We start from the raw sequence: 25218 nt of genomic DNA on the forward strand, positions 1-25218 counted from the left end.
GCACCACAAAACTAAGCAACTAAATTATTTTTTAGAAAAAATAAACTTGCTATCTAATCAATTTTCTAACTTATCATGCTTGAAAACTCTAATAAACTTTTCATGCATTCTTTAGCATGACAATGGACAATTCAGCATGATCAAATGGAAATTTTATTAGAGAGTAAGCAAAAAAGCTTTCAGAAGCCTATTCCCACTGGTTATAATTTTTTGCATAATTTTATTATAAATTAAAACAATTTATAATAACATTAAAACAATTAATAATAACAAAATTACTGATACACAAATGGCTTATAAACACACTAAATATTACATTAATGGTAGTTTTCTCATGTTTAATATAAAACCAGAATTAGTACATACAATGGCTTTTATTTACATGAAAAATTGTTTTAAAAACTAAGCTCATTCGGTACACACACACACACACACACACACACAAAGACATGATGCAAAAATTATTTCCTAAATTCTTCAATTCTAGCTATGACATCATTTATCCTCTCTTTGCAGTTGTAATTTTCATTTAAGTAGAGGATTTTGATTTCATCTTGGAGATAGTGCTCTACTATCTGCCAATGTTCGAAAAGTCTCAGAGCATTCTTGAATGTCACAGCAGAAAAACTTTCCTCTGTAAAAGAAATAAAATATGGAAAACGATTTTCTATATTACAATGGCATAATAATTATACAGGGTGTTTATAAATGTATATTCCAACTTTACAAATCGGTTAAAAGAGAATAAAACAAGATACAGCATTTTTGAAAATAGCAAATAATAATAATAAACAGAGGAGAAGTTTAATTTCAGTACAGTTATAAATGTTTAATATGAGTCCCTTTGGAAATTCAAAGGATATCAAAATAGTACAATAACTCAATCTGCAATTTTATTTTTTGCATGCCTGATGTGGGGCTTTGAAAAGATGCATGTATGACATATATGATCCACTACATCATATGATGTTGATAAACTTAAAATATACATATCTACAGGCTTTCAAAGCATCATATCAGATATCTAAGAAAATATAGGATAAATTATTGTATTTCCTTCAAATTGTTACTGTTTTTGGAGGTGTTTGCAATGAGCACTTATCACAGAGTTGAATTTAATTTTTTAACTGTTATTTGTAATTTACGATGAGTAACAAGGTTATCTTTATTACATTCCCTTTTCTTTTAATAGCTCTGCATTCATGCATTTATTCTATGTATACTCTTAACTACTTTTTTCTTTTCAAAATAAAGTCAAATTTTCAATATTTTTTAACAATCAAAATTATTTTTAATTAATGCATGCTTCTTTTAAATAATAGCAGGTAAAAAATAATATATCTATTTTTGTATAAAAATGCAATCTTTCTTTCATCATTAATTCAAATAAATAATAGTTGCATAATAGTTGTAATGTTATGTTTCCTTCATAATGTTCAAGAACACTTCTTGATCTAGATTAAAAGAGATTAGTAATAGTACTTAATAAACTGTATTAATCTAGAACAGATAATAAGTAATATTAGTCAAGATATCATAGTGGACATGAATTTTAGTTTAAAAAGTTTGTTAAGTTGTTTAGTCGGTTTTTTAATAGTTTCTTCACAGTCGCATCAGAATATATTTGCAAAATATATAATTTTGTTTCTATTACAGAATTTCTTCATAATCTGATGGATAAGATGAATGACTTATTATCAAATAGAAAGAATTATTAGGGATCCAATTTTTTTTTAATGCATTTTAAAGATAAAACTTACTTTCCTGCAAAATTATGCCCAATTTAAATGTAAAAGTAATTTTCAAATATTTTGCAATAAAACTGACTGAAAATTTTTATAAGCTTACCATATGCTAATAATCCTTTACACAACTTTTCCTGGGCTGTGATCTGCATTTCATGAATTAATACCTTTTCTGCAAACAAATACAGAAAAAAGTCACTCTTAAAAATAGATTGTAAATTAAAAAATGACAAAAATGCTGATATTGACTTTGTTAAATGTGTAATATTTCTTCTGACCTTTAAATTAGAGAATTATATATAATTTTTTTAATAAAATAGAATATTAAAATTATAAAGAAATAACTAAAATGATATATTTTTTTTATTATTATTATACCTATTCCTTTTGGGTTTTATTTTTATAAAATCTTCAAATTTATTTCCACATTATTAATCATTCTAAATTTATGATAGCCTAACATTTATACATGAAGATGAGATAATAATGAAATGATAGAAGACATTTTTACTATTTGGAAGTAAATGAACAACATTTCGAGAAACTTTGTTATGAACAATAGTTAGTACATAACAACAACGAATACAAAATTTACTAAATTAACAAAACATGATATTATTGTCATTTTTTAAAAATTTGCTGTTTACTACAAAATGTATATTTCAGTATTTACCATTTTGAAATCAAAACTATACTCCCGTGCTTTTTAAAAATAATCAATTCACATGAAAGCCAGTACTTTAATCTATTTTTCATAATAATTTCCATAAATATTAAGGTATTTGTTACACTGCACAACCAACGTTTGAATTCCATCCTCATAGAAATTTGTCATCTGATTTGATACCCAATGCAATGCTGTTATTTTGTGGTTATCATCATTGTTGTGGTACTGACCACAGAGATAAAGCTTCAATAACATTTCTAGAATTTTTTAAGAAACTCATTATATAAAGATGATGTTATAAAGCATCTGTTTTCTTTAACTTTTCCATTAACTTTCTTCATTAAATCTTAAGTAGTGGCAGGATATTACCTGCTTTGTTCCTCGTCATGTACATTTGTTCGTCTATCTTTAAATGCACTCTAACTCACTTTTTTTACCTTTCTGTTTGTTCATCATATTTCTCCTACATTTCATTGGTTTGCTGATGCATTTCAGCTACTTTCACATACTTTTCATTCTAAAATCGAAAGGCAGAGCATACTTCACAATAAATAGGACTGAGGCAATTTTAAACACTAGCAAGCAGATGTAAACATTCAAATTCTACTGTAATGTTATTTATGAATAACAATATGCTCAATAACTCAATATGCAGTGTTGCAGTAGCTAAATTCCAAATTTATATTTATTTAAAAACCACACTTCATATTAATTTATTCTCTAACGACCTTAAAAAATTTTTTTTTTCAGAAATTAGATTTATTTTATCTATTTTTAACTGTACCACTATCTCAAGAGAATTCCATTGTTGTTCATGGAAATTTATTCATTGATTTAATATGACACTTTGAAATTTCATTAAGCTGAACAGCTTTTGTGAAAAATAATGACCAAATCTGAAATGATAAAATAGATTTTACAGTGATGAAAGCCAAACTAAATGAGAATAACAAATATGTTTGTAATTTTAATGCTTCCTCAAAAATGAACTACAGTGAAATCAAAGCTTTAACTAAAAATTTCTTAAAATAAATTCTGCATATGGATACTTGAAAGGAAAAAAAAAAAAAAATTTCACTTATTTCAATTTCTTTTCCTCCCTTCATCAATAAAATTATAAGAAAAAATTTCATAAAAAGAGAGAAAAAAAAATTCAATATGCTCATTATCAAAGGATTTTTTTTTTCTGCTTTATGAAAGAAAAAATTGAATAAAATTTTGTTATAAATATAATCAAACATGCAACTACATAATGCTATTGAACAATTCGTTAATAAGGGCAGTATGTAATTTATTAATTCCTAATAAGCAAAATATATCTCTCCAAATCATTAAAGTTGTAATAAGATATTGATTAATTCATGAATTGAAAATAAAATAAATTGAATTAAAGTAAACTAATAGATTTCTTTCAAACTGCATCTATATTAAATAAAATTTTTAATAATAATTACTTCTTAAATGCACTCTTTTGAAATAGAAGTGTGAAAAGGAATTATCATTCATTACCAGAGTAAAAGAAAATAAAAACGAATTTTATGATAAAGAATTCATGTACCTTCTTTGATTTCATCAATTAATTTTAAAAGAGTGATGGCAGCTAACCAATATGATTCAATATAAGGACTCAGAATAGAACGCAAGAATTCAAAATGATTTATACTGTCTTCCTTAAGGTCAATCTGAAAAAAAAAAAAAAAAAAAAAAAATCTTAATATTTATGCCTTCAACTTATAAAAATAACAAGAACAGAAGATTTCATATATCACAATTCCATGTACATAACTTTAATCTGAAAATATGACATAAAAACATAGATACAAATAAAAGAGATAAACTGATACGGAAGCTCAAAGAAAACACATTAATAATTAGTTAAAAAATATGGATTAGTTTATTGCTCAATATCAGAGTTACTAAAGTGATTAAATATATAATTCAATAACATTAAAGATTATTCAAGAGAAATCAAAACAGAGACTTTTAAGATTGCAGCTACAGCTACATTCTTGAAATTTTTAGACCATTGTTTTTTAATCTTCAGATTTCACTCAAAGTAATAGCATTAATCTAAAAATGCATATCAAAATATACATACATAGAAATATTTAATTATAAATTAAAACCTATTAAATGCAACATTATTATTATTATTTTGCTGAATATATTAAAATTTATTATTTAAAAAAACAAGCTATTTACTTTTTGAATAAATCATTTTTTTTTTTCCCTCTTCTTAAAATGACCCTTATTTGATCCTTATTATCCTTGAGTCAGTAATTAGATTGTTGAATTTTTTTTAAAATTAGAATTTTAATATTATTTTCAAATCCTATAACCAATATTTAGCAACAATATTTTTGACAGTAGCATTTTAAAACAAAAAAGATTTTACTTATCCGTGACTCAAAGTGAGCAAGTTATAGAACTTTAAATAATGTTATTTAATTTCAAGGTAGAGGCACAGTGGTCAGAGGGCAAGAAGAATATATTTATACTCCAGAAGCCATGAAAACAAATGTTACCGTGTATATATTACATTTTAAAAAAAAGTATGGAGTAAGGAAAAAAAAAATTATATTATGTTCTCAGCATAGTTCACAACAGCAAAACCATTAATAGTAAACCAGTAGAAAGCTTCATAACTTGGTCAGTTTTAGTTGCAGAAGAGTGGAACTTTCTTTGTTTCAAGAATATTTTACTAAATATGACTAAGTGGATTAAGAAACTTTATAAAAACTAACAATTCTTTCATCCTTATATTTACTGACGCAGACAAAAAATAATTATGTCATTTACGGCATTTTTTAAAATTGGAAGTTTACACCTAATTTATGCAATTAAAGAGGAAAAAAGATTACTTTTAACTGCTGCTGTTTCAGAATGGAACAATCACCCTCTTCATCCTCACTAGCTTCGAATGATAACAAATGAGATGTATTTGAGTATCGGACTATGCCAGCAGTGCCACCAATCTGCAAAAGTGTAAAAAGAAAACTATAACAAATATGATATGAATGAATATGAATATTAAAAAAAAAATCATCTTGGAAAATAATCTTGAAAAGCTGAGGGAAAAAAGAACTTACTCCAACAGCATGAAGACATTCTTTTTCGATAAACTCATCTAATATATCATTGAATGAAAAGACAACATCAGTGCAAGGCTAAAATATATCAAGGAAAAATTAAGGATAAGACATATCTAAGCAGTGTTTGACTGTTTAAACCATAGGTTTCGAAAAGTGCCTATACCATCTCCCTGGAATGTTCCATGGAGATTGAGAGGATTCTAAGGCAACAATATTTTACAATTTGGTATGATTAACAATTACCAAAAGGGAGGTATTGTAAAGGGAACAATGGTGCAGAAAAGTTGGAAACCTCAGGTTTAAACTGATGTTTTAAATAAATCACAGATTTTTAAGAAAGAATATAATTCAATTTCAATTTGAACTTACAGAAATATAAAGCAATCATACTTACTGGTACAGTTGTAAATTCAAATTGTAGAATATCACTTAGTTCAACAGCTTTATCAATGACTTTTTCCCTCACAACATATAATTTGCTATCACAGTGGCGAAAATGACAAATCTCCACATCGACTAAAGCATAAAGTGCATTAACTGGAAAAAAAATAATAACAAAGACAATAGAAATTAATAGAAGAAATCTCTAAAGCAATATAATGCCAAAAATATCATCAGCCTTTTTTTATTTACACTCTCATATCACATTTTAAATAATTTAAAGCAGAATTTTGTGAAAATATACACTCTATAAAATATATACAATAAGATCATATTTTAATAGTTGTCTAAAGTTATATTTAGCAAAATGACATTTAGACAAAATATAATGAATTTGCATGACTTTAAAGGTAAGAAAACAGCATTGATTTACAAAGAGAAAATCTTATAAGAATTCAAAGAACATTCTTAAACTTCTTGAAAGATTTTTCTCCTATTGAGACAGTTCCCTTTTAAATAATTAGAAGATACAAATTTTGACAACCATTCAATCTTAATTGCTGGGGGAAAAAATGAACTTTGTAACACTAAATCATCTAATTTCAGAATTCGTCTTATATCTTTTTTTTTTTAAATTAGATTCTGACTATATATTTTTAAAAAATATATATAATTTCATTTTTTTTTTTTTGCTAGTAATTCAACGTTGCACGATTTTTCAATTCTATATGTCTGAAACCATCAAAGTGTTGATAAAAAGAGAATATAACAAAGTTAATTAAACGAATTTTTTTCAAAATATATAATTTAAAAGCTATCTCAAGAAAAGAGTTTGAATGAATGCCACTTCATCAGATATTCAAAATGTCAATTTCATAATGATGTTATGAAACAAATAAAAAAAAATTACAATGAACTAATGCAGCAAGTTTGACATTTTAGAATAATAAATGTAGTATTTAATTATTCCCATGAAGTTTGATGTCTTTAATTTTGAGCTACAAATTTCAATGCAAATACATCAATTTCTAGCAAGATAAAAATTAAAAATGGTAACTTGAAAGTTTATTTAATTTGGGCACTGATAATTACATATTTCATAAGCAAATCATTTCTTTCAAAATACTCATGACATAAAAATTGTGAAATCACTACATAAAAACAATATTTTTAAACTTAAAATTAAGCATTAGGCATTAAAAATATGCCAAAATGAAAATTTTCCTATTTATTTTACAAGTGAAAATTAATAAAGGCAGAAGTTTTATTTGTAAACAATTATTTAAACAAAAAAGTTGCAATTGTAATTTTAAAAATTTATAATCATAAATTTTTTAGGATAATTTATATAGTATTAGGAGAAATTTTTTAGTGCATTTTAAAAACATGGCATATTAATTATTTTTTATTTAAATAATTTTAAGTGTGAATTTTGTGTTGCGAAATTTTGCATTTGATTTTAAGCTGATTTCCCAATAAGCTACAACTAATGACAAAATTTAAATTTGAGACAAGAAATTAAGTTAATATTGTATTGAAATCTAATTTTAAGCTGTGTTTAAAGCTCATCAAGAAATAAGTTTCAAATTGATTACAAAATTTTTACCAAATAGACAAGAAAGTGAGTAAATAAAAACTTGTTAAAATAACCAGTTTAGATTAAATCTTTCCTTTTTTTTTAGTTACTTATTTTTATATATTAGAAAATACAAAATAAATACAATCCTTACCAATCATACTATCAAGCAGAAATACAGGTACAACATAATTTGCATAATACTGGAGTTCTAAAACATGTGGCAGCTGAGTTACAGGCTTGTACATAATCACTTTTATATTATTATTTTCAAGATCACTAGATGTCCATTCCACCTCAATTGTTTCCAAAGAGATCAGATCCTTGCCTAAAAGTTCAACAGCTCGTTTAATCACAGGTAATGACTCGCCAGTAAAACCAGCGTCACGTTTCTTGTTTGCTAGTTCTCCGCGAAGCCAGTCTAAACTATTTTGAAGTTGTTGTTGAGTAGCACCCTAATTAATTGTGAGAGAAATATGTTACTATTTATAGAACATGATTTAAAAAAAATAAATATAAAAGGTTACATAAAAAATATCAATAATGCAGCATCTTCAAGATAATGGCATTGTGAAATGATAAACTGAATTGTGAAATTATAATATATATATATATATATATATAATTTCACAATTCAATTTATTGAATTAAATTATATATATATTTTCCACCTGAAGGAGACATGGCATATATTTTTAGGAGGAAGAATAATTTATTTATTCATTGACAGAAAATAAGCCTTCTTTTTAAAAAAATATGGAATAAATCTTTCTTTCCTTTGCTATTGAAAAGTAAAGTTAAAAAAAAAAAAAAGATTACTTAAATTGTTATTAAGAATCTATAGTAATGTTTCTCTGCTATATTAAGTCTTATGGTAGGAAAGAAAGATATACAAAGATATACAAAGGGAGACAAGTCAATGACCCTTGATTTTAGTGACAAATTTGGTTTCAAAAATAAAAGTCATGGAAAATGCAAGAGTTATGGCTTATCTCTATTATGAATCGAGATCTAGAGATTCTTCTCGAGAATTTCATGAGCCATCATGCCATATTGGAAAATCAGTATAATAATTAGATGCAGAAACTAATTAATAAATCTCTCTGGAGTTCAATGAGTGAATTGGTAAGCTGTGGTCACTCAGCCTAATTGCTGTTATTAAATAAAATTTGCAGTCTGCTTGTGTGGATAGTTTCTACAAGTGTAGTTCTTTGAGTATATCTTGGCTGTATTTTTTTTGAATTATTCATAGAAAAAAGCACCTTTTCCCATTGTTGAATTACATTTATCATTCACTCACTGGATAATTTGGATGAATTTCATGCAAAGTAATTTTATGAAAATGATTTAATAAATACTGTATTTGAAAATATGATTTTACAGATATTGCTTTTTAAATATGAATTATGTATTAACCAAGAAGGATTGTTAACTAAATAATACATTGTTTCTAATCGTTACAAAACTTTTATTATAAGATTAAATTAAGTAGAATTTAAAACAGAACTAAAATTAAAATATTATTACCTACCTTTCTATACTGTGTAATAAATAAAAATGCAACAAGATGTGTAGCCATGAGGGATGTTGAATAAGTTGTATCTAAAAAAATGAAATCAAAAATCAACTTCACTGAGAAATTATGAGGATGTATATAATCATTTGTCGTAAAAGAATAAAATTTGCTTCTTGCAAGTAACCACTATGATTATAAATGAATTATAGATTATAAGATCATAAATGAAGATATTTCAATAAAATATTCATTGATGTTTATCAATGAATATATTGCCTGTACAAAATAAAATGCAAAGAAAGAAATGAATCCATAGCTTAATTTTTGAAATTTCAAATTAAATATAATTATTAATGATTCAAAAACTAGCATATAAAATTAGCTCTTTGATTGGAAGTGCTTATTGGGTAAAATATTTATTTCTATTTATGAAAGAAAGCAAGCTTCTTAGCAGATACAAGATTACTGTCATTCAATCTGAACTTGATTTGAGAAACACTCACTATAAATAATACATTCTCCAAAGCACACTGATAACAGAAATGAAATATTAAATATCAAGGAGAAATATTAACTGCACCATTGCACCTATTCTTTTTAATCCAATAGTTTTGAAGTAAACTCAAATTTCTATTTTTTTTTTTTTTTTTTTTTTGTGTGTGTGTGCCCATAATAAATTGAATCCTATTTATTTAGCCCTTATCAGCAATTGGGACTGACATTATTTAAGAAAACACTTTTTTAAGGGAAAAATAATTTTCTTACATACAACATATTTATTATTCTTATGTGCAACATGACATTATCTAGGAACAAAAAAGAAACTTCATGAAATAATAAATTGTGCCAAACATGATATATTCATATACAAAAATGCTCAATTTCCAATAATTTAATGAGTTATAAAGCCATTTTTTCTAATTCAAGACTTACAATCACAATAATATCACAAATTTGTTTACTTCTATGTTAAAAATAATATAAGCTATCCAGAAGCTTCTTTTAATAACAGACATTAATAAACAACATTCCTAAGATCAGTTTTATTTTATTACTATGACAACAATTCAAGTTCTTTAAGAAATTTGCTCTTAAAAAAGAAATCCTAATAGCAATTTATTTATCATCAAGTTTATAGAATGAAAAAAGGAGCTTAGTTTATCATTAAAACAAAAATAATACGTAAGCAATTTAATTATCAATTAATGCCTTATTATATTCATTGTTTTTCTGAATAAATGATTAATCTTTTCTAAAAATGACTTTTATTATTGTACCTTTATCTTTTACATATGTAAAATAATCTTTAACCTTTTAATAATGCCCCAACTAAATGAGAACAATTTATTAAAAATAAGTTATGTTTTTTAAAGTTAATATTGCATAATAATACCAAGTAAATTACATAACATTCTTTATGAATATTTTTATACAAAAATATTATTTTGAATAAAAATTATATATATATATATATATATATATATATATATATATATATATATATATATATATATATATATATATATATATATATATATATATATATATATATATATATATATATATATATATATATATTTCATGTTCTCATTTACAAGAAACACAAAGAGAAAATACTGTAATGATCAAAAATTGAAATTTATTTAAAACTGAAATACAAAAATTCTTCAAATTCGAGATTTTGATGAATTTTAACTATATTAGGCTTCTTTGAATCTGAAAAACACCTATTTGGATTGTCATTCATTTTTGTTTGCTGTTCAATCTGTGAACATAATTCAAAAATGCTTTCCATTAGACAGATGAAATATGATATATGCCCTTTAGTACATAAACCATAGATCTATATCAAATTTTGAACAAAATCTGTTAACAAGTTGAGCCTTGATCAATTAGAATATTTGTATAGATGTAAAAACTATAACTCAAAGATGAAAAGATTTAGATGAATGAAATTTTATTATTAGTTAAATTTAATTCTAATCAGTTCATGAAAATGTACCAAAAATGGATACTCATTTTCTTCACTAGACTTTAAAGCACAAAACACATATGTGAAACTCTAAAAATAAAAGTATGAGCACTTGTAGCATTCAAAGTTTTGTCCAAGGTTCCAAATTTTTATGTGGGAGGGAGGGTTAATAGACGTTTATTAGGGAATATGCTAGAAAGATTGAACTATGATTTGATCAATTAAGCAAAATATTTTAACACAATTTAACATCTTTCTGAGAGATTCATTCAACTGACATAAGGAACTATAACATTACTTACCATAAATGACATGCTGGACTAGTTTATTTACAACTGAACAAAGATGGGGATCCTGCAAAGGATGTGATGATGGTGAAGAAGGTGGTGTATCCAGATTTAATTTTTCATAAATCTTTAATTTACTATTCTCTAGAAATTCCTAGAATAAAATGCAATATTTCAATTTGAAAAGATAAATACATTTTCATAAAAAAAAACTTTAAAAATAACAATAATGTATCAGAATTCCTAAATTCATTATTTAAGTACACATTTTAAAATTAACATGAAATGTATAACTAAAATTTTTAAAACTGGAATCCATACGTTGAAAACACCTGACTCTACTCATTAAAATATAACTGAAAAAATTTTATTTTATTCAATTTTACTTTTCTAATTTTTTTAATACTTGAAATTATTTTTATCTAAAATAATTTGCTAGTGATGGATCCTTAGCAAAAATTTATTTATTAATCTTATTAATCTTTATCTACATTTTTACAATTTTTTTTGTGTCATTTAAAGATTCTTATTTTTAATTTATATTTTGTGCTGAGGCACCTGTTAGTCTTAAGCAATCAGGAGCACATAAAAAAAAAAAGTCACTATTCCTTTAAAATTCAGGCAAATGAATTGTATTTAAATTATCCCCTTTTTTTTTCTTTTCTTAGTACACATTATGTGACTTTTATATTTTCAGATATTATATGATCATACAACACTGTTTTCTTAGCAGTTTTCAAGGCCAAAAATATTTTCTGATTATAAAATGTTTTATATACCACAAAAAATATGTATAAACTAGGTATTGCAAAACACAATAATATATATAAAGTATTGCAAAACACAAGATAAAAATGTTGTACTTCACTTGCTCATTTTTTACAGGGGATAAAATACTTGATTTAAAAAAAAATGAAAATTACTTAAATTATTTGTTTAAACAAAAATGCAAACTATATACCAAAAAAAACATGTAGGAACAAATGGAAAGCATTACAAAATACAAGGCAAAATTGAGGCACCTTTACACTTTTTAGGGAGGTATGATATGCTTCGTTTTTAGAAAAAATAATGAAAATTACTTAATTATTTGCTTATATAAAAATGTAAATTATATAACACAAAATGCATGTAGAAACAAATCGAAAGCATTGCAAAATACAAGGCAAAATTGTGGCACTTTATTGGATTAATTTTTTGGGAGGAAGGATATGCTTGATTTTTAGAAAAAAGAATGAAAATTACTTAAATTATTTGCTTAAATAAAAATGTAAACTATTAAACTTCCAAAATGTGGAATAACATTTAGAATACTATTAAAAAAAAAGTTGTAAATAAATTTTTATTTTAAAAATTTCTCTGACATGAAATAAATATTTTTCAGATTCAGTAATGAGACTTTTTAAAAGATAATAATAATAATAAACGGTTATGTATAAATTTTAAAATAATATGTATAAAATGCAAACTCAATATTAATACTAATAATAGACAGATAATTAAGTAAGATTTTAAATCTAGATAATTGATCTTTAATTTTAAATACAATTTATTAGTATTACATAAGCCATTTAATCTATTATATTCATCATTCTTTAGTGAGCTATGATCAAAAATTTAATGAATTCATAATAATAAAAGTGGTAAAGAACTAAAAATAATTTTGCTTGATTTCTACATTTCTAACTTTTTAATAAGATGATGTAATAAACAGTACAAAGTACTATCATCAATTTTCATTTGTTACCTAATTATTAATGATGCACTTCACTGGCACATAAAAAAGATAATCAGACAAGTTAATATTCTTTCTTTATATTTTAGTTTAGAATATAAGAATTTATTTTATATAATAATTATAACACTTTTATTTTCAGCATATTATTTATAAAATTGCCTGATAACAGACTCTTATGAATCCAATATTAATTTTAATTACATTATTTACCTGCAAAGAAAATGGTTGACCAAAATTTATTCTAACATTTCCCAAATTAAAATGCAGCATTTTCCAGTATCTGTACAACTTTGCAAAGAATGTTTCTTCTCTTTTAGTTTCACCCTATTAAAATAAGCATTATTAAAAAAAAAAAAAAAAAAAAAAAAATGTTTGCAAATTAAGCATATGAAGCTACAATTTCATAATTTTTAAATAAAATTTGAAAAATATAAGAAATAATTGTATGATAGTGTAATAAAAAAAATACTTGCCAACTGTTGGAACATAAAATTAGCTTCCGTGATTTTTTCATAGCTAACAGAAACAGTTGAAATGTAAACATCATCTACTTTTCCTGAATGGGATAGAAAAAAAGGAAATTAAAAATAAGCAGATGAAAATGCATACATGATAGAAACAGAAATTATCATATTCAACAAATTTCTATAACATACGAATAATAGATCCCTTCTTGAATGTTATCTTTTGTAATAAGTTCATAATATAAAATTATTTAATTTTTTTCCCATAGAAATCAATTAAATTAAACAGCAGCAATAACAACAACAACAAAAAAGAATGTCTAAAAATATACACAACAATTGATTTGTATGTACTACAAAATGAAGAGGATCATAATTCAATTCGTTCCAATCAGAAATGATACCAAATTAACAAAAGCATACAAATTCATTTAAAAAAAAATTCTACATTTAATACACATGTTTTTAAATGTTAAATGATAAGAATTCTGATTTTTATTGCATGATTTTGATAAACTGAAGCTGCATACATTCTATTCAAGCTAAAAAAATATGTGATTATATATTGTCTTTAGCTTTCACAAAATTAAAGCCTGATATAACACATAATTAGAGTAATTAAAGTATTTGGTATTTTTTGTTGTTGATTTATTATTCAACTGAAAAGTTGCATTTCAGAATCAGTCCATTAACCTATGCATTTTAGTACATTTAAAATAATAGAAATCAATTATAAATTAAAATTTTTTGTTTTACATTTCTTGGAATCTAAAATTCTTTTAATACATAATAAGTTTAAGGGTTTTTTTCCTATATATATAATTTATAGATGAATATGTATACAAGTTTAGGTATATAACTATTAAACAGGACTAAATAATATTACAGTTCTTGGAAAAGACTGAAGTGTTTTAATGTTGAGAATGTTAAAATATATTTCAACAGGTTAAATTATTAATGCTTAATATTAATACAAGACATTATAAAAAGAAAACAAGAAATTAATTTTTAAAAAATAATTTTATCCATCTTGTTTTTAAAGCAACAGAAATATAAAAAAAAAAAGTTTTCTTAACATTTAAATAATATAAGATTAGAAGAAGCATTAATTATCTACGTGATAAATAATTTGATACTTAAATACAATGAAAATATATGTCAAATTATGAAAAATTTTGAAAAAAATAATAACAAGGTTGAATGTACACTACAAATTTATGTTAAACTAAATATATGATGCGAGATATTAGAAAAAAATATTAGAAATTTTTAGAAAATTCCCTGTTATTAGTCAGTGATCAATAATAGAAGATGTAGAAAAAGAAATTTTAACCATTAATAATAATTTCAAAAATGTTATTAATTTTAGATTTATTATAATTTTTATAATTTTTGAATTTAGGTCAAATATTTTGTATTAGAAAGAGCATGTTAAATTTAAATTCAAGATGAACTTAATCGGATATACAATTTATTTAGTGTATTTAAATATTACCTTCAGCAACAGATTCAACAACAAATGAAAGCAGTTCACTTCTAGGTATATGGAGTTGACCAGATTTTGATGATTCATTTTCAATAAAAAATTCTAAATTGTGACCAGCTTTCAAGCACTCTGTTAAATACTTAAAGAAAAAACAGTACATTAATCATAGAATATAATTGAGAAAACACAAAAATACACATTAAATGAATGTTATATAAAGATTTACATTGATATTTAGATGTTGATAATGTAATAAATTAAAATTACAAATATTGTCGGTAAAATATTAAAAATGTATTTATTCTACACACATCTTTAAATCATCATTGTATAAGACAGATAGACACATCTAAATTCACAATACTTTTTCTAACAGTAGCATTATTTATAAGAATTTGACCTTCTACACAAAAAAATATAAATTATACTAATTCTTATAAACTTTTACTATCCCAATGAGAGACAGATGTAATTAAATTAATATTCCTTTTTGAATTATCCAATCTAATGTAATTCAAAAGTTTGTCCTAGGAACATGAGTTTTAAAATCAGAATAGCTAATTTTTGTGATTGGTTATAAAATAAATATCCACATTGGATTTCATATCCAATTTAACTAATAGCAAAATTTTTTACAACATTGAATTTAAATTACCCTTTGTAAACTGCATTTAAATTAAAAATAATTTCTAACACCAAAATACTATCTAATTTTTTAAAAATCCATTTAATACAACACAAAACCATACAAATAACTTTTTATTCCAATTTGAGATTTATTTACTTTTTTTGATGGGGGAATCTACATTTAAACTCTTTTTTATTCAATAAAAATGAATATGATTCCATTTTAGGTAAAAAAAAAAAAAAGGTATAAAATATTTTTTTAACTGCATAATTTTAAAAATTAACACTCTTCATACATGAAAATTCATTGAGAGATTGGCCTTTGTTGCTTCCATAGGCTTTTAATTAAAAGTTTATTAAAATAAGAATTAAACAAATTATGTTTTTAAGTACATCATATCTGGAAAGTAAAATAATAAGGAATTTGGACAAAAAAAAATTAAGGAGGTAAATTTTACTTTCAATATGATTAATTTTAAAAATAAAGGAAAATTCACTCACACTATGTATCACAGCAGACTGGACAAAATCTTTCTCCCTTCTATCATGTTCAAGATACCTCCTAATGTAAAATGCACCAAGAAGTCTCGTAAACCATCTGTAAGTATTATAAACAGTGATAAATTTCATTGCTAACAATAAAAATTTTTAATGCAAAAAGTTAAAAAGAGAGAAAGAAATTCACAAGGAGACTGAGAATTAAAAATTAGATTTTCAAAGCATTTTAACATAATTTAATCTTGTTTATAGCATATCAGTAAAATAGAATTTTAAAAAGAAAGGCTGGAATATATAAATTTATATATACAGTTTACTTTAATTATTAACAAACAACAAGCTTTCTTTGAAATGCAAAATGTATTAAATGATAAAGAAAAATTACAAAGTTTAATTTTTTATCAATTCCCAAATCCTATTAAGGATTAGCAAAATATTTTTAGAACATTTAAGATTTCAAATGAAAGAAGTCCCACACTTATACCAAAGAGAAAAAGCTTGACACAAACTGGCCAAATTCTGAAGAATTTGAATGCCACTATTTTAGAAGATATTCAATTTATTTCAATGACTGCCTTGAGAAAACTCTACCAATTAATGAATAGCGTTTCTTCGAGTAGCCATTAACTGGTTTAAAATAATGAAATTCAAAGCTTCATAATTCAGTTAATTTTAGTGAAGTTAATTTTCCCAGAAGAGTGAAATGTTTTTGTTTCAAATGTCAATTTGCCAAAATATTTTTCTATATATAGCTAATAGAATAAGAGAACTATAAAACTATAATTATTCCATTAAATTATTTCATGAGTTTCTTAGCAATGCATTTATCAACATACTCATTTGATTCTTTATAATTTAGAAAAATTTTCTAACTGGCAGTATATGACTACCTCTGATGGTTCAGAAATTAGTTATGACACCTGATACAAAATTGATACTCTGTATATTCATAATTACATGAATTTATTATATTATTTTTTACATGCAGTAATATGATATAAAATGTATTATCTATTTAGTCAAAATATTTATAAAGATACAAAATTCAAAAATTGACCTAAACATACACAGAATTTCAAGAGTTTTACTATCATTCACAAAATAATAAGCACTGTCATCAAAAAATAAATAAACCACAAAAATAAATTGCAACAAATTCCTACAAAATTATTTTTTAATTTCTCGGATCATAGTCATTATAAAAAAGTATAAGTTTCATACATTTGACTTACTTCAGATAGAACTTGAACATAATTTATTTTCAAATGAAAATCTAATTAAAAAATTAGATTTCTACTAGAAAAACAATTTCTGTCTATCAAGCAGAAGTTTATGCATCAAAATTATGTATATTCTATTGCAGTCAAAATGTGCTCATGGATCTCATTCATGGGATGTGAAAAAATTGCTTTTTTGAATTATTAGAAGATTAGGTATTATTTTAAAAGAACATTAAACACTTGACATGCTACTTTGAGTTATTTGGTATTCTAAGCTTCTGCTCTACAAATTCCTTTCTTAATTTACAATCAAATATTTAACTTTAATCTAAGTTGAGTTTTAGACTTCTTATAATCAGTATATCTAAATATAAATCTTTATTGTGAAAGTGAAATTCACCTTAATAATTCACTTGCATAGAATGCAGGATAAAAATAAAAATAACACAAAAAGAATGACATTTTGACAACAATAACAAAAAGTTTGAAAAACTGTCTTTTGCGCATTTTTAAAATATATTTCTTTCAAAATATTTTTTAAGGAATTAATGTGCTTAGTTAATTTTAATACACAAACAATAAACAATTTACAATAGACTGAAATTTCTATCAATCGATTTTTTCTTCTAGGAATTGAATTGAATGTTTATTTATTTGAATTGAATTTAATCTTGTTATACTATAATGCTTTAAAAATAAATTTTCCATTTCCACTAATCTAAGAATTACATTTCATTGCAGGGTATAAACATGCATAAATGTCAATCAGACTAAAAAGATTCATGAATTATGAGGAGTACTTCAGATACAATTGATAATAAAAAAAAAATGTATTTACCCTAAAACTGGAATGTAGAGATTATTATCCAAAGCAACAAGTGGCACTTTCAGGGAACTCATGTAAAGAATAAAAGAGATCAAAACATAATCCAAATTGTTATGATGGACTGGTAAATACAGAAGAGGAATGTTTCCCTGAAATAATAAAAGTTTCATCAGCATGTACATAGTTGTCCACCAGCATCTGTAATATTAGGTAGAGTTCATATAATCTCCACTTTTCATTGTTTTGTATTATTATAATATGCGAAATCTCAATTTCTTTTTTGGTGTCTAATCACTGAATGGTGTCTACCACTAGATTTTTTTTTAATGTTTAAATTGACTGATTTAATGGTGTGAGAATAAATCTAAGAATGAATAGCAATTTTTATTACATTTAGGCTGAATCATCAGATTCTATCCTTCACAGACTAAATAAAAGGTTATTGCTAAAATCTTTTTTCATTATATTTTTTTTAATTTTGCATTTTTTTTATTAGAAGGATCCCTATTCATTCCAATCCGATTCAAGTGATTAGTTTTGATTGTGTTTTATGAGCATTATAAGCAGAGAGGATTTCATTGCAAGGAAACAAAACTTTTAATATTGTTATATAATAACATCTAAAGTCTATAATAATAATATTAAGTATATAATATTATTAAGTATATAAAATTATTAAGTGTATAATATAAAAGCAAATAATAATATTTTTTATCTCATATGCACTTTGCCAATGTAAAAGATAATTTCTATTATCAGTTTTGTCAGTCAACATGTAAAAGTCATATCCAAGATATTGGTAAAAGAATAGTTACTTAATTAGATAGGCACATTATCTAGTTTCAAATAACAATTTTTATTTTTTACTAAAAACAAAAAAAATATCCTCTTTTAAGATACACAAGGCTATTTCAATAACATAAAAATTTGATTCAAACTTTTTCTAACTAAACAGTCTCTTCCACATAGAAATAATTCAGATACAGTAAAAATAAATTCTGGCTTTGCATCTAATTATGTAACGATTAACTATGATTTCTGGTAAAGACATAGAAGCAATTAACACACCAATTGCCTTTTAAATCATATGGAACAGAAATTAAATTAGCAGTTTATAACTTTAACAAGTCCGCTTCTCAGGATTCTATACAGTGTAAGCACAAAAGAGAAAAAAAGGAATGAAATTATAAATATGTGACACTTAATACATAAAATAATGAGTAAAACTTATTGAACTAGGAAAATGCTCATTTACCTCTTATTAATATGTGTACAAGAGTAAAATATTTATCCATTACTGAGCACGAAATACAGCAAGCAAATGCAGGTAATTTGTTATTTAATTTTCTTCATATTGTAACAAATCAAAAGGAACAGAATACTCAATATATGAGCTATATGAAAAATGCACAGGATTTGCATAAACTTTCACATAACTTCTCTTTGTATATCTAAGAAAAGTGGTGCAACAAAACAAAATGGAGCTCTACAAGGACAGAAGCAAAAAATGGTAGAAAACAATATGAATGTTCTAAATTTTTTTTTGATTTATGGAATACAACACTTACTAAAAAAATATGTATTTAATATTGTTCCCATGGCTTGTGGCTTGGTTATGAGGTTGGTTTGAAGTTAGACTTAGGGATATGTATAAGAATATTTTTGAAATTTTATGATGCATATATTAGAAATGCATTACAAAATTCTAATTAAAAGGATCATTTATCATAAGGAGTGGTTCATCATAAATTAACCACTCCTTATCAATACATGCATGATAGATGCTCTTTTATTTCTTTATTTTGTATTTCATTTATAAATTACAAACAATTTTCATTAAAAATGAATGAAATTTATGTTGATGATGAGGATTAATATTGATGAGGAAGTAGCTGAAATGGTTTAGGAGTTGCTGAGTGAAATCTCAATATATCATTTGCAAATAAATAAACAAATAAAATAAATTTAATTGAAAATACCTTTTTCTAAACAAGATTTTATGAACAATTTTTTCTCATAATTCTCTAGAGATTATATTAGAATAATTTATATATTAAAAGTATAATAAAATATTTAACATCACTGTCTTTGATTTGAAAAGTAAAATTACAAATTTGCTGAAACTGTTTGATTTAGTTTAAAATCTTTACTTTATAAATAGAATTTTAAAATTTCTAGTCTATTTTCCAGTTAAAAGTATGCAGTTTATCACGTGTTAATTTTATTTGAGTAAATGCAAAAATTTGACTTCTAGTGCATTTAAAATTTCCATTAAAATGCAGCATAAACCAAGGATTCTTGTAAAATCATGATATTTTATAACTAAAAATAATACTTTACATAAATTATTAATAAGTTCAAATCCCAAAAGAAAATTTATTATGGTATTCCCATACTATATATTTTACAGAAAAGAAAAAAAAAAAAAAAAGTGATCTGAACTTGTTTGAAACAGCACAAACAGCTTTTTTAATCAGTACTGGAATTTCAAATAAGGTCAACATTACCTTACTGAGATCTTAGGTTCACTTTTACGAAGTAGAATATTTCATCATAACCATTTCATTCCTTAATAAACAATTTGAAACTGCAAAACTTCTTAAAATTGCAATGCTGAAAATGGATTCTCATTGAAACACGTTACAATATCTATATAAATCCACTAGAATAAGTGCATGAATGCATGAATATAGTCAGACTTGCAGAATTAAAAGACTTTTTTTAGACTCACTATTTATTGATGTTTAAGCATTACTGGACACTTAGCTTTAAAGGTCAAATCAACCTAAATTCCCTCAATGATTATTTGCACTGTTATAATGAGAGATATGCAGTATGTCAGACAGCATCTGATAACTTACAAATCACAAAAACAAAGAAAGAAGGAAGAGCCAAAATAATTTAATTAAAAAACCTGACACAATTTTCTTTTTTAAAACCACTGACACCTAATGCGTGACCAAACAAAATATGCAGATAAAACCCAGGACTTTATCAGCACAGTTTATAATTTCAATTAATTAAAAACTAAATGAAAGTGCAATATTTTTTTTGATAATTTACAAAAACATTTACAGCATTAAAAAAAAATTTACACCTTAAAATTCAAAAAATTATTTTATGAATGATATCAATTTAATTATTATGCAAATTTTTATTCAATTTAGGTAATTTTTTAAAAAGAGCTTTTTTGCATTATATTAAACAATCAATTTAATTGCTGAACTGAATTAAAACTGATTTTATTATTCCATTAATTATTTAAACACATGATCTTCTATTATTGAAAGCTAAGGAAGAAAGAAAGAATCTGTGTAGTTTATATGAAGAATAAGAAAGTGAAATTATAGTACTGTGAAAGTTATATCGATTACCATGAAAGTTATTTTTTTAATAATGCTTTGATATCTTAGCTGTATTAGGATGTGTCATACATAATGAACAGAATACATATAAGTTTATTAAAATACCACAGCTTTAATGCTTAAAATACGACTATTTGATACTAAAAAATATTAACTTGGAGAAATCATGTATATTAAGTAATGCATAAGAAATTTAATTGAAAATAAGCACAACCAATATTCCTACGAATCAGTTGATTGCTAAAGGTGGCTGGTAGTTCATATGACAGCACAAAAATAAGCATATGGCTAAATATATAAATAGCAATTTGGTAAACATGCTCTAATCTACATAAGCATATGAACTCATGATCCTGTAAATACAAAATTCCCATTAAAAAGGTATTCAAATCCCTGCATCACTTGATACATCAATACATTAAAGTTTTAAATTCTATATAGCTTTTAAAGAACTATAAGAAAAATTTTAATTGCCGAGACAAATTAAAACAATATCAAAATATTAAAACTTATTACCTGGTTAGTTGCCTTTAAGATTTCAATATGCCCTTTATGTACTAAAATGCTATCAAATATTCTGCTAAAAACAGACTGTAAAATGAAACTTGATGCCCTAGAAGGAAAAAATTATATTACATTGATTTCTTCAGAAAAAAAACACAACCTATATTTAATTTCGTATTGAAAGAAATATTGCACCTATATAAAAGCATACAAAATTAGTTACAATTAATGATTAAAATGAACTAATAAACTAAAAAGAATATAAAACAATAAGACTTTTTAAACATTGAAAAGATGAAAGTTATTTAGCCAATTCAAAAAATATCTCTAATAAAGTAATGAAATAAAAAATTGCAATGAATTTCATTGAAATGTTCATAACAAATTTTAATTTAATCTACTAGGAAACTTCTCTTACGTGCCTCAGAAAAATTATGAGCATGGATTGGGAAAAATGATTATAAGAAAACTCAAAAAATTGGATTGAAAGTTTGTATTCATATAAACCTTTTAATAAAAATTATTTATCTCAATTATTTGATGCAAAAAAAAAAGAAAAAAAAAATGCTCAGTACACAGATGGCATTTTGATCTTTTAATCAAGTATGACAATATTGACAGGTATTTTTAGCAATAACAAAAAATGCAGCAACGCATAATATCATGAACTGTATAAGACTTTTAAAATGTCTATCAACGATTGGAGATTAAAAATACTTAATTGAGAGAACCATTGAGATTGAATTACGTGGAAGTGATTTAATTGAAAGATTTTGCTATTAATGTTCCCAGAGAATAACTAATCATAAAAAGCAGCTATTTTAAAATAAATAATGATAGTTCACACTCCTCTTCTCCCATATAAAATGCCCCTCCCCCCGAATCAAAATAAAAAAAAATTATAAGAAGCATTATAAAAGCATTACTTATCATCAAAAGTTCTAGAAAGGATGGATAAGAATGGGAATGACTAATTAATGCAAGGTTGTCCACTAAAACTGAAATGTAATTAAGAATTTTCTTTAATGATCCAACTTAATGGCTTTTGTTTTCATAAGGCCATCTTCAAAAGGTACTAAAAGCAAAATGGAAACATTCACCATTTTCTATACTACGCTTCTAGCACTTAGCTCCAACTCTCATTTTTTATGGCTCTCTTATTCTTATTTTATTCATTAACCTAGTTTATCAGTAAAAAAGAAATTAATTTATATTAATTTTTTTTGTGATCATTAGCGGATTTGCAGTTTTTTATGCTAATAATAATCATAAAAATGAAAATTTACTTACTGTAAACAAGTGGTAGAAATGGAAGTTTTTAGAGATTCATAAATATCTTTTGCTCTACTAAACTGCACTGATTTTAAAACAGCACTGGACTCACTTTCAATAGTATCACTTTCTGAAATAAATATTAATACATTAAAGGCATGTATAATAACTTTTAAAATACATTCATAGCTATACTTAGGATTGATTATAATCAAAGCTTGGAGAGTAAAATATCAGTTGGCATTTATTTGATATTCAAAAAGTTTTATATCAAAATTTTCAAGGAAAAGTGAAATCATTATTACAGCAGTTTTTTCCCCCCACTAAATTAAATAATTCAAAGGAATAACTGACCTCTATGGAAATCTTTAACAGCATTTTCCACAACATCACATATCCTTAAGAAAGAGAGAAAAATGATTGAAACTACTTATACAACAATAAGATTAATATAAAATGTATTAAAAAATAGAGAAAGAACATGAATGTTCAACTACTAATTTTATTATATCAAAAAAATGTAATAGTTGCATTTTTAATTAACCTAAAAAATTACAAAAAAATTACAAAAAAAAAAAAAAAAAAAAAAAAAAGATGCCACACAATTATTCTATTTGAGTAAGATACATAATTTTTTTTAAAAATGCATAAGGAACAAATTTTTTTATGTCACTACTAATAACACTTTCAATTTTTTTTAAATAATAAGACATATTCTAAAGAAAATGAAAGTATACATCAATACAATGTAAAAAGTTTTACATTTATAATTCAAGGGATTTAAAATAAAATTAAATTTTCTGCAATTAAAATATTGATGATTATATAAGGCTTAATATATAAAAAAAATATTCACCCATATTGTTATTCAGTATTATTAAAAGCAACAATCAATATAGATGTTGTTTCATGGCAAAAAACATGGTTAAGTGTCTTGCATGAAGATAACAAATTGATATTATAATCATTAAATCTTTTTCAACATATAAAATTTGAGAAAAATTTGGCTGATTAAAAAAAAATCCAAAAATTAAATTTTGTCAGGATTTATAATTTGGGATTCTATAATTTTTTTCAGCATATAGTTTCTATTAAATACAATAAAGAGTAGAAAAAAAATGAAAAATGTTTTACTGAGAAGAAAATAGCATGACTATTAATGCATCTTAAATTTAGTTCTTTTATATTTATTATAATAAATATATCTTATGCACCAAACATAAAATTTTCTTCAAAAGTACAAATTCAGCATTTTAATACAAAAAAACAAAAAATTTCAAAATAATGTTAGCATTACTATAAAAGACTTACTTTTCATCTTGTAACACATCAATAGAAACATCAGGATACAAATGATGTTGATTCTTCTTTAAAATATTGAGCACCAAATTAAAATTCAAACTATATAAAATAAAGTGGATTTAATACTATTAACAGTACTTTTTTAAAAACTAGAAGATTAATTTAAAATAAAATTATTTAAAGCATTAGAAATGCAAACTTTCAATAAGAAAACAAGTGATGTGAACACACAAGATATTTAATGTAACAATTACTTAGACTCGTATATTTTAAGGTATATTACATGTTAGAATAACTTTCTAAATTTGAACAAATAACATAATACTCTAAAACATCAGATATACTGTACTTGTCATTGTATAATCATCCAAGGGAAAAAAACAAACATTTGGTACATAGTTATACCATCAGAAATTGAACGAAGAAAAAACAAAATAGAATTTCTGGCACCAGATATATTATTCAATTATGAATTTAAAGAAAGAAATATTATTCAAATTTAAAAAAACTATGGATAAATATAATAAAAGAAAGGTTGTTGCTGTAGTTCTGGTAGATGTAAATTTAACCAAGGTTATGCAGAAATTAAAATCAAAATAAAATCTCAGATGGAAAGCACACAGTTAAATCAGATAAAATAAGCACAGAGAAAATTTGTTATTGAATAATTCAAAAGCAAG

At 24.2% G+C, this 25218-nt stretch overlaps 1 protein-coding gene across 1 annotated transcript in view; it reads right to left on the reverse strand.

Annotated features, from left to right (window-relative positions):
* Positions 1–321: 321 nt before the first annotated feature.
* The window catches only part of LOC129972972 (glycerol-3-phosphate acyltransferase 1, mitochondrial-like), a 30170-nt gene continuing 5273 nt past the window's right edge, over positions 322–25218 (reverse strand). The window contains exons 5-22 of the mRNA XM_056087306.1: positions 24548–24637; positions 23591–23634; positions 23255–23366; positions 21977–22073; positions 18108–18244; positions 16053–16149; positions 14934–15063; positions 13448–13530; positions 13185–13298; positions 11252–11390; positions 8993–9063; positions 7616–7916; positions 5899–6041; positions 5502–5579; positions 5274–5387; positions 3971–4094; positions 1849–1917; positions 322–634 (exon numbers count right to left, since the gene is read on the reverse strand). Of these exons, the coding sequence (XP_055943281.1) occupies positions 462–634; positions 1849–1917; positions 3971–4094; positions 5274–5387; positions 5502–5579; positions 5899–6041; positions 7616–7916; positions 8993–9063; positions 11252–11390; positions 13185–13298; positions 13448–13530; positions 14934–15063; positions 16053–16149; positions 18108–18244; positions 21977–22073; positions 23255–23366; positions 23591–23634; positions 24548–24637 (2116 nt within the window). The 3' untranslated portion in view covers positions 322–461. The remainder of the gene's footprint in view (positions 635–1848; positions 1918–3970; positions 4095–5273; positions 5388–5501; positions 5580–5898; positions 6042–7615; positions 7917–8992; positions 9064–11251; positions 11391–13184; positions 13299–13447; positions 13531–14933; positions 15064–16052; positions 16150–18107; positions 18245–21976; positions 22074–23254; positions 23367–23590; positions 23635–24547; positions 24638–25218) is intronic.

The sequence above is a fragment of the Argiope bruennichi genome, chromosome 6, assembly GCF_947563725.1.
Source record: "Argiope bruennichi chromosome 6, qqArgBrue1.1, whole genome shotgun sequence".
Classification (NCBI taxonomy): Eukaryota; Metazoa; Arthropoda; class Arachnida; order Araneae; family Araneidae; genus Argiope; species Argiope bruennichi.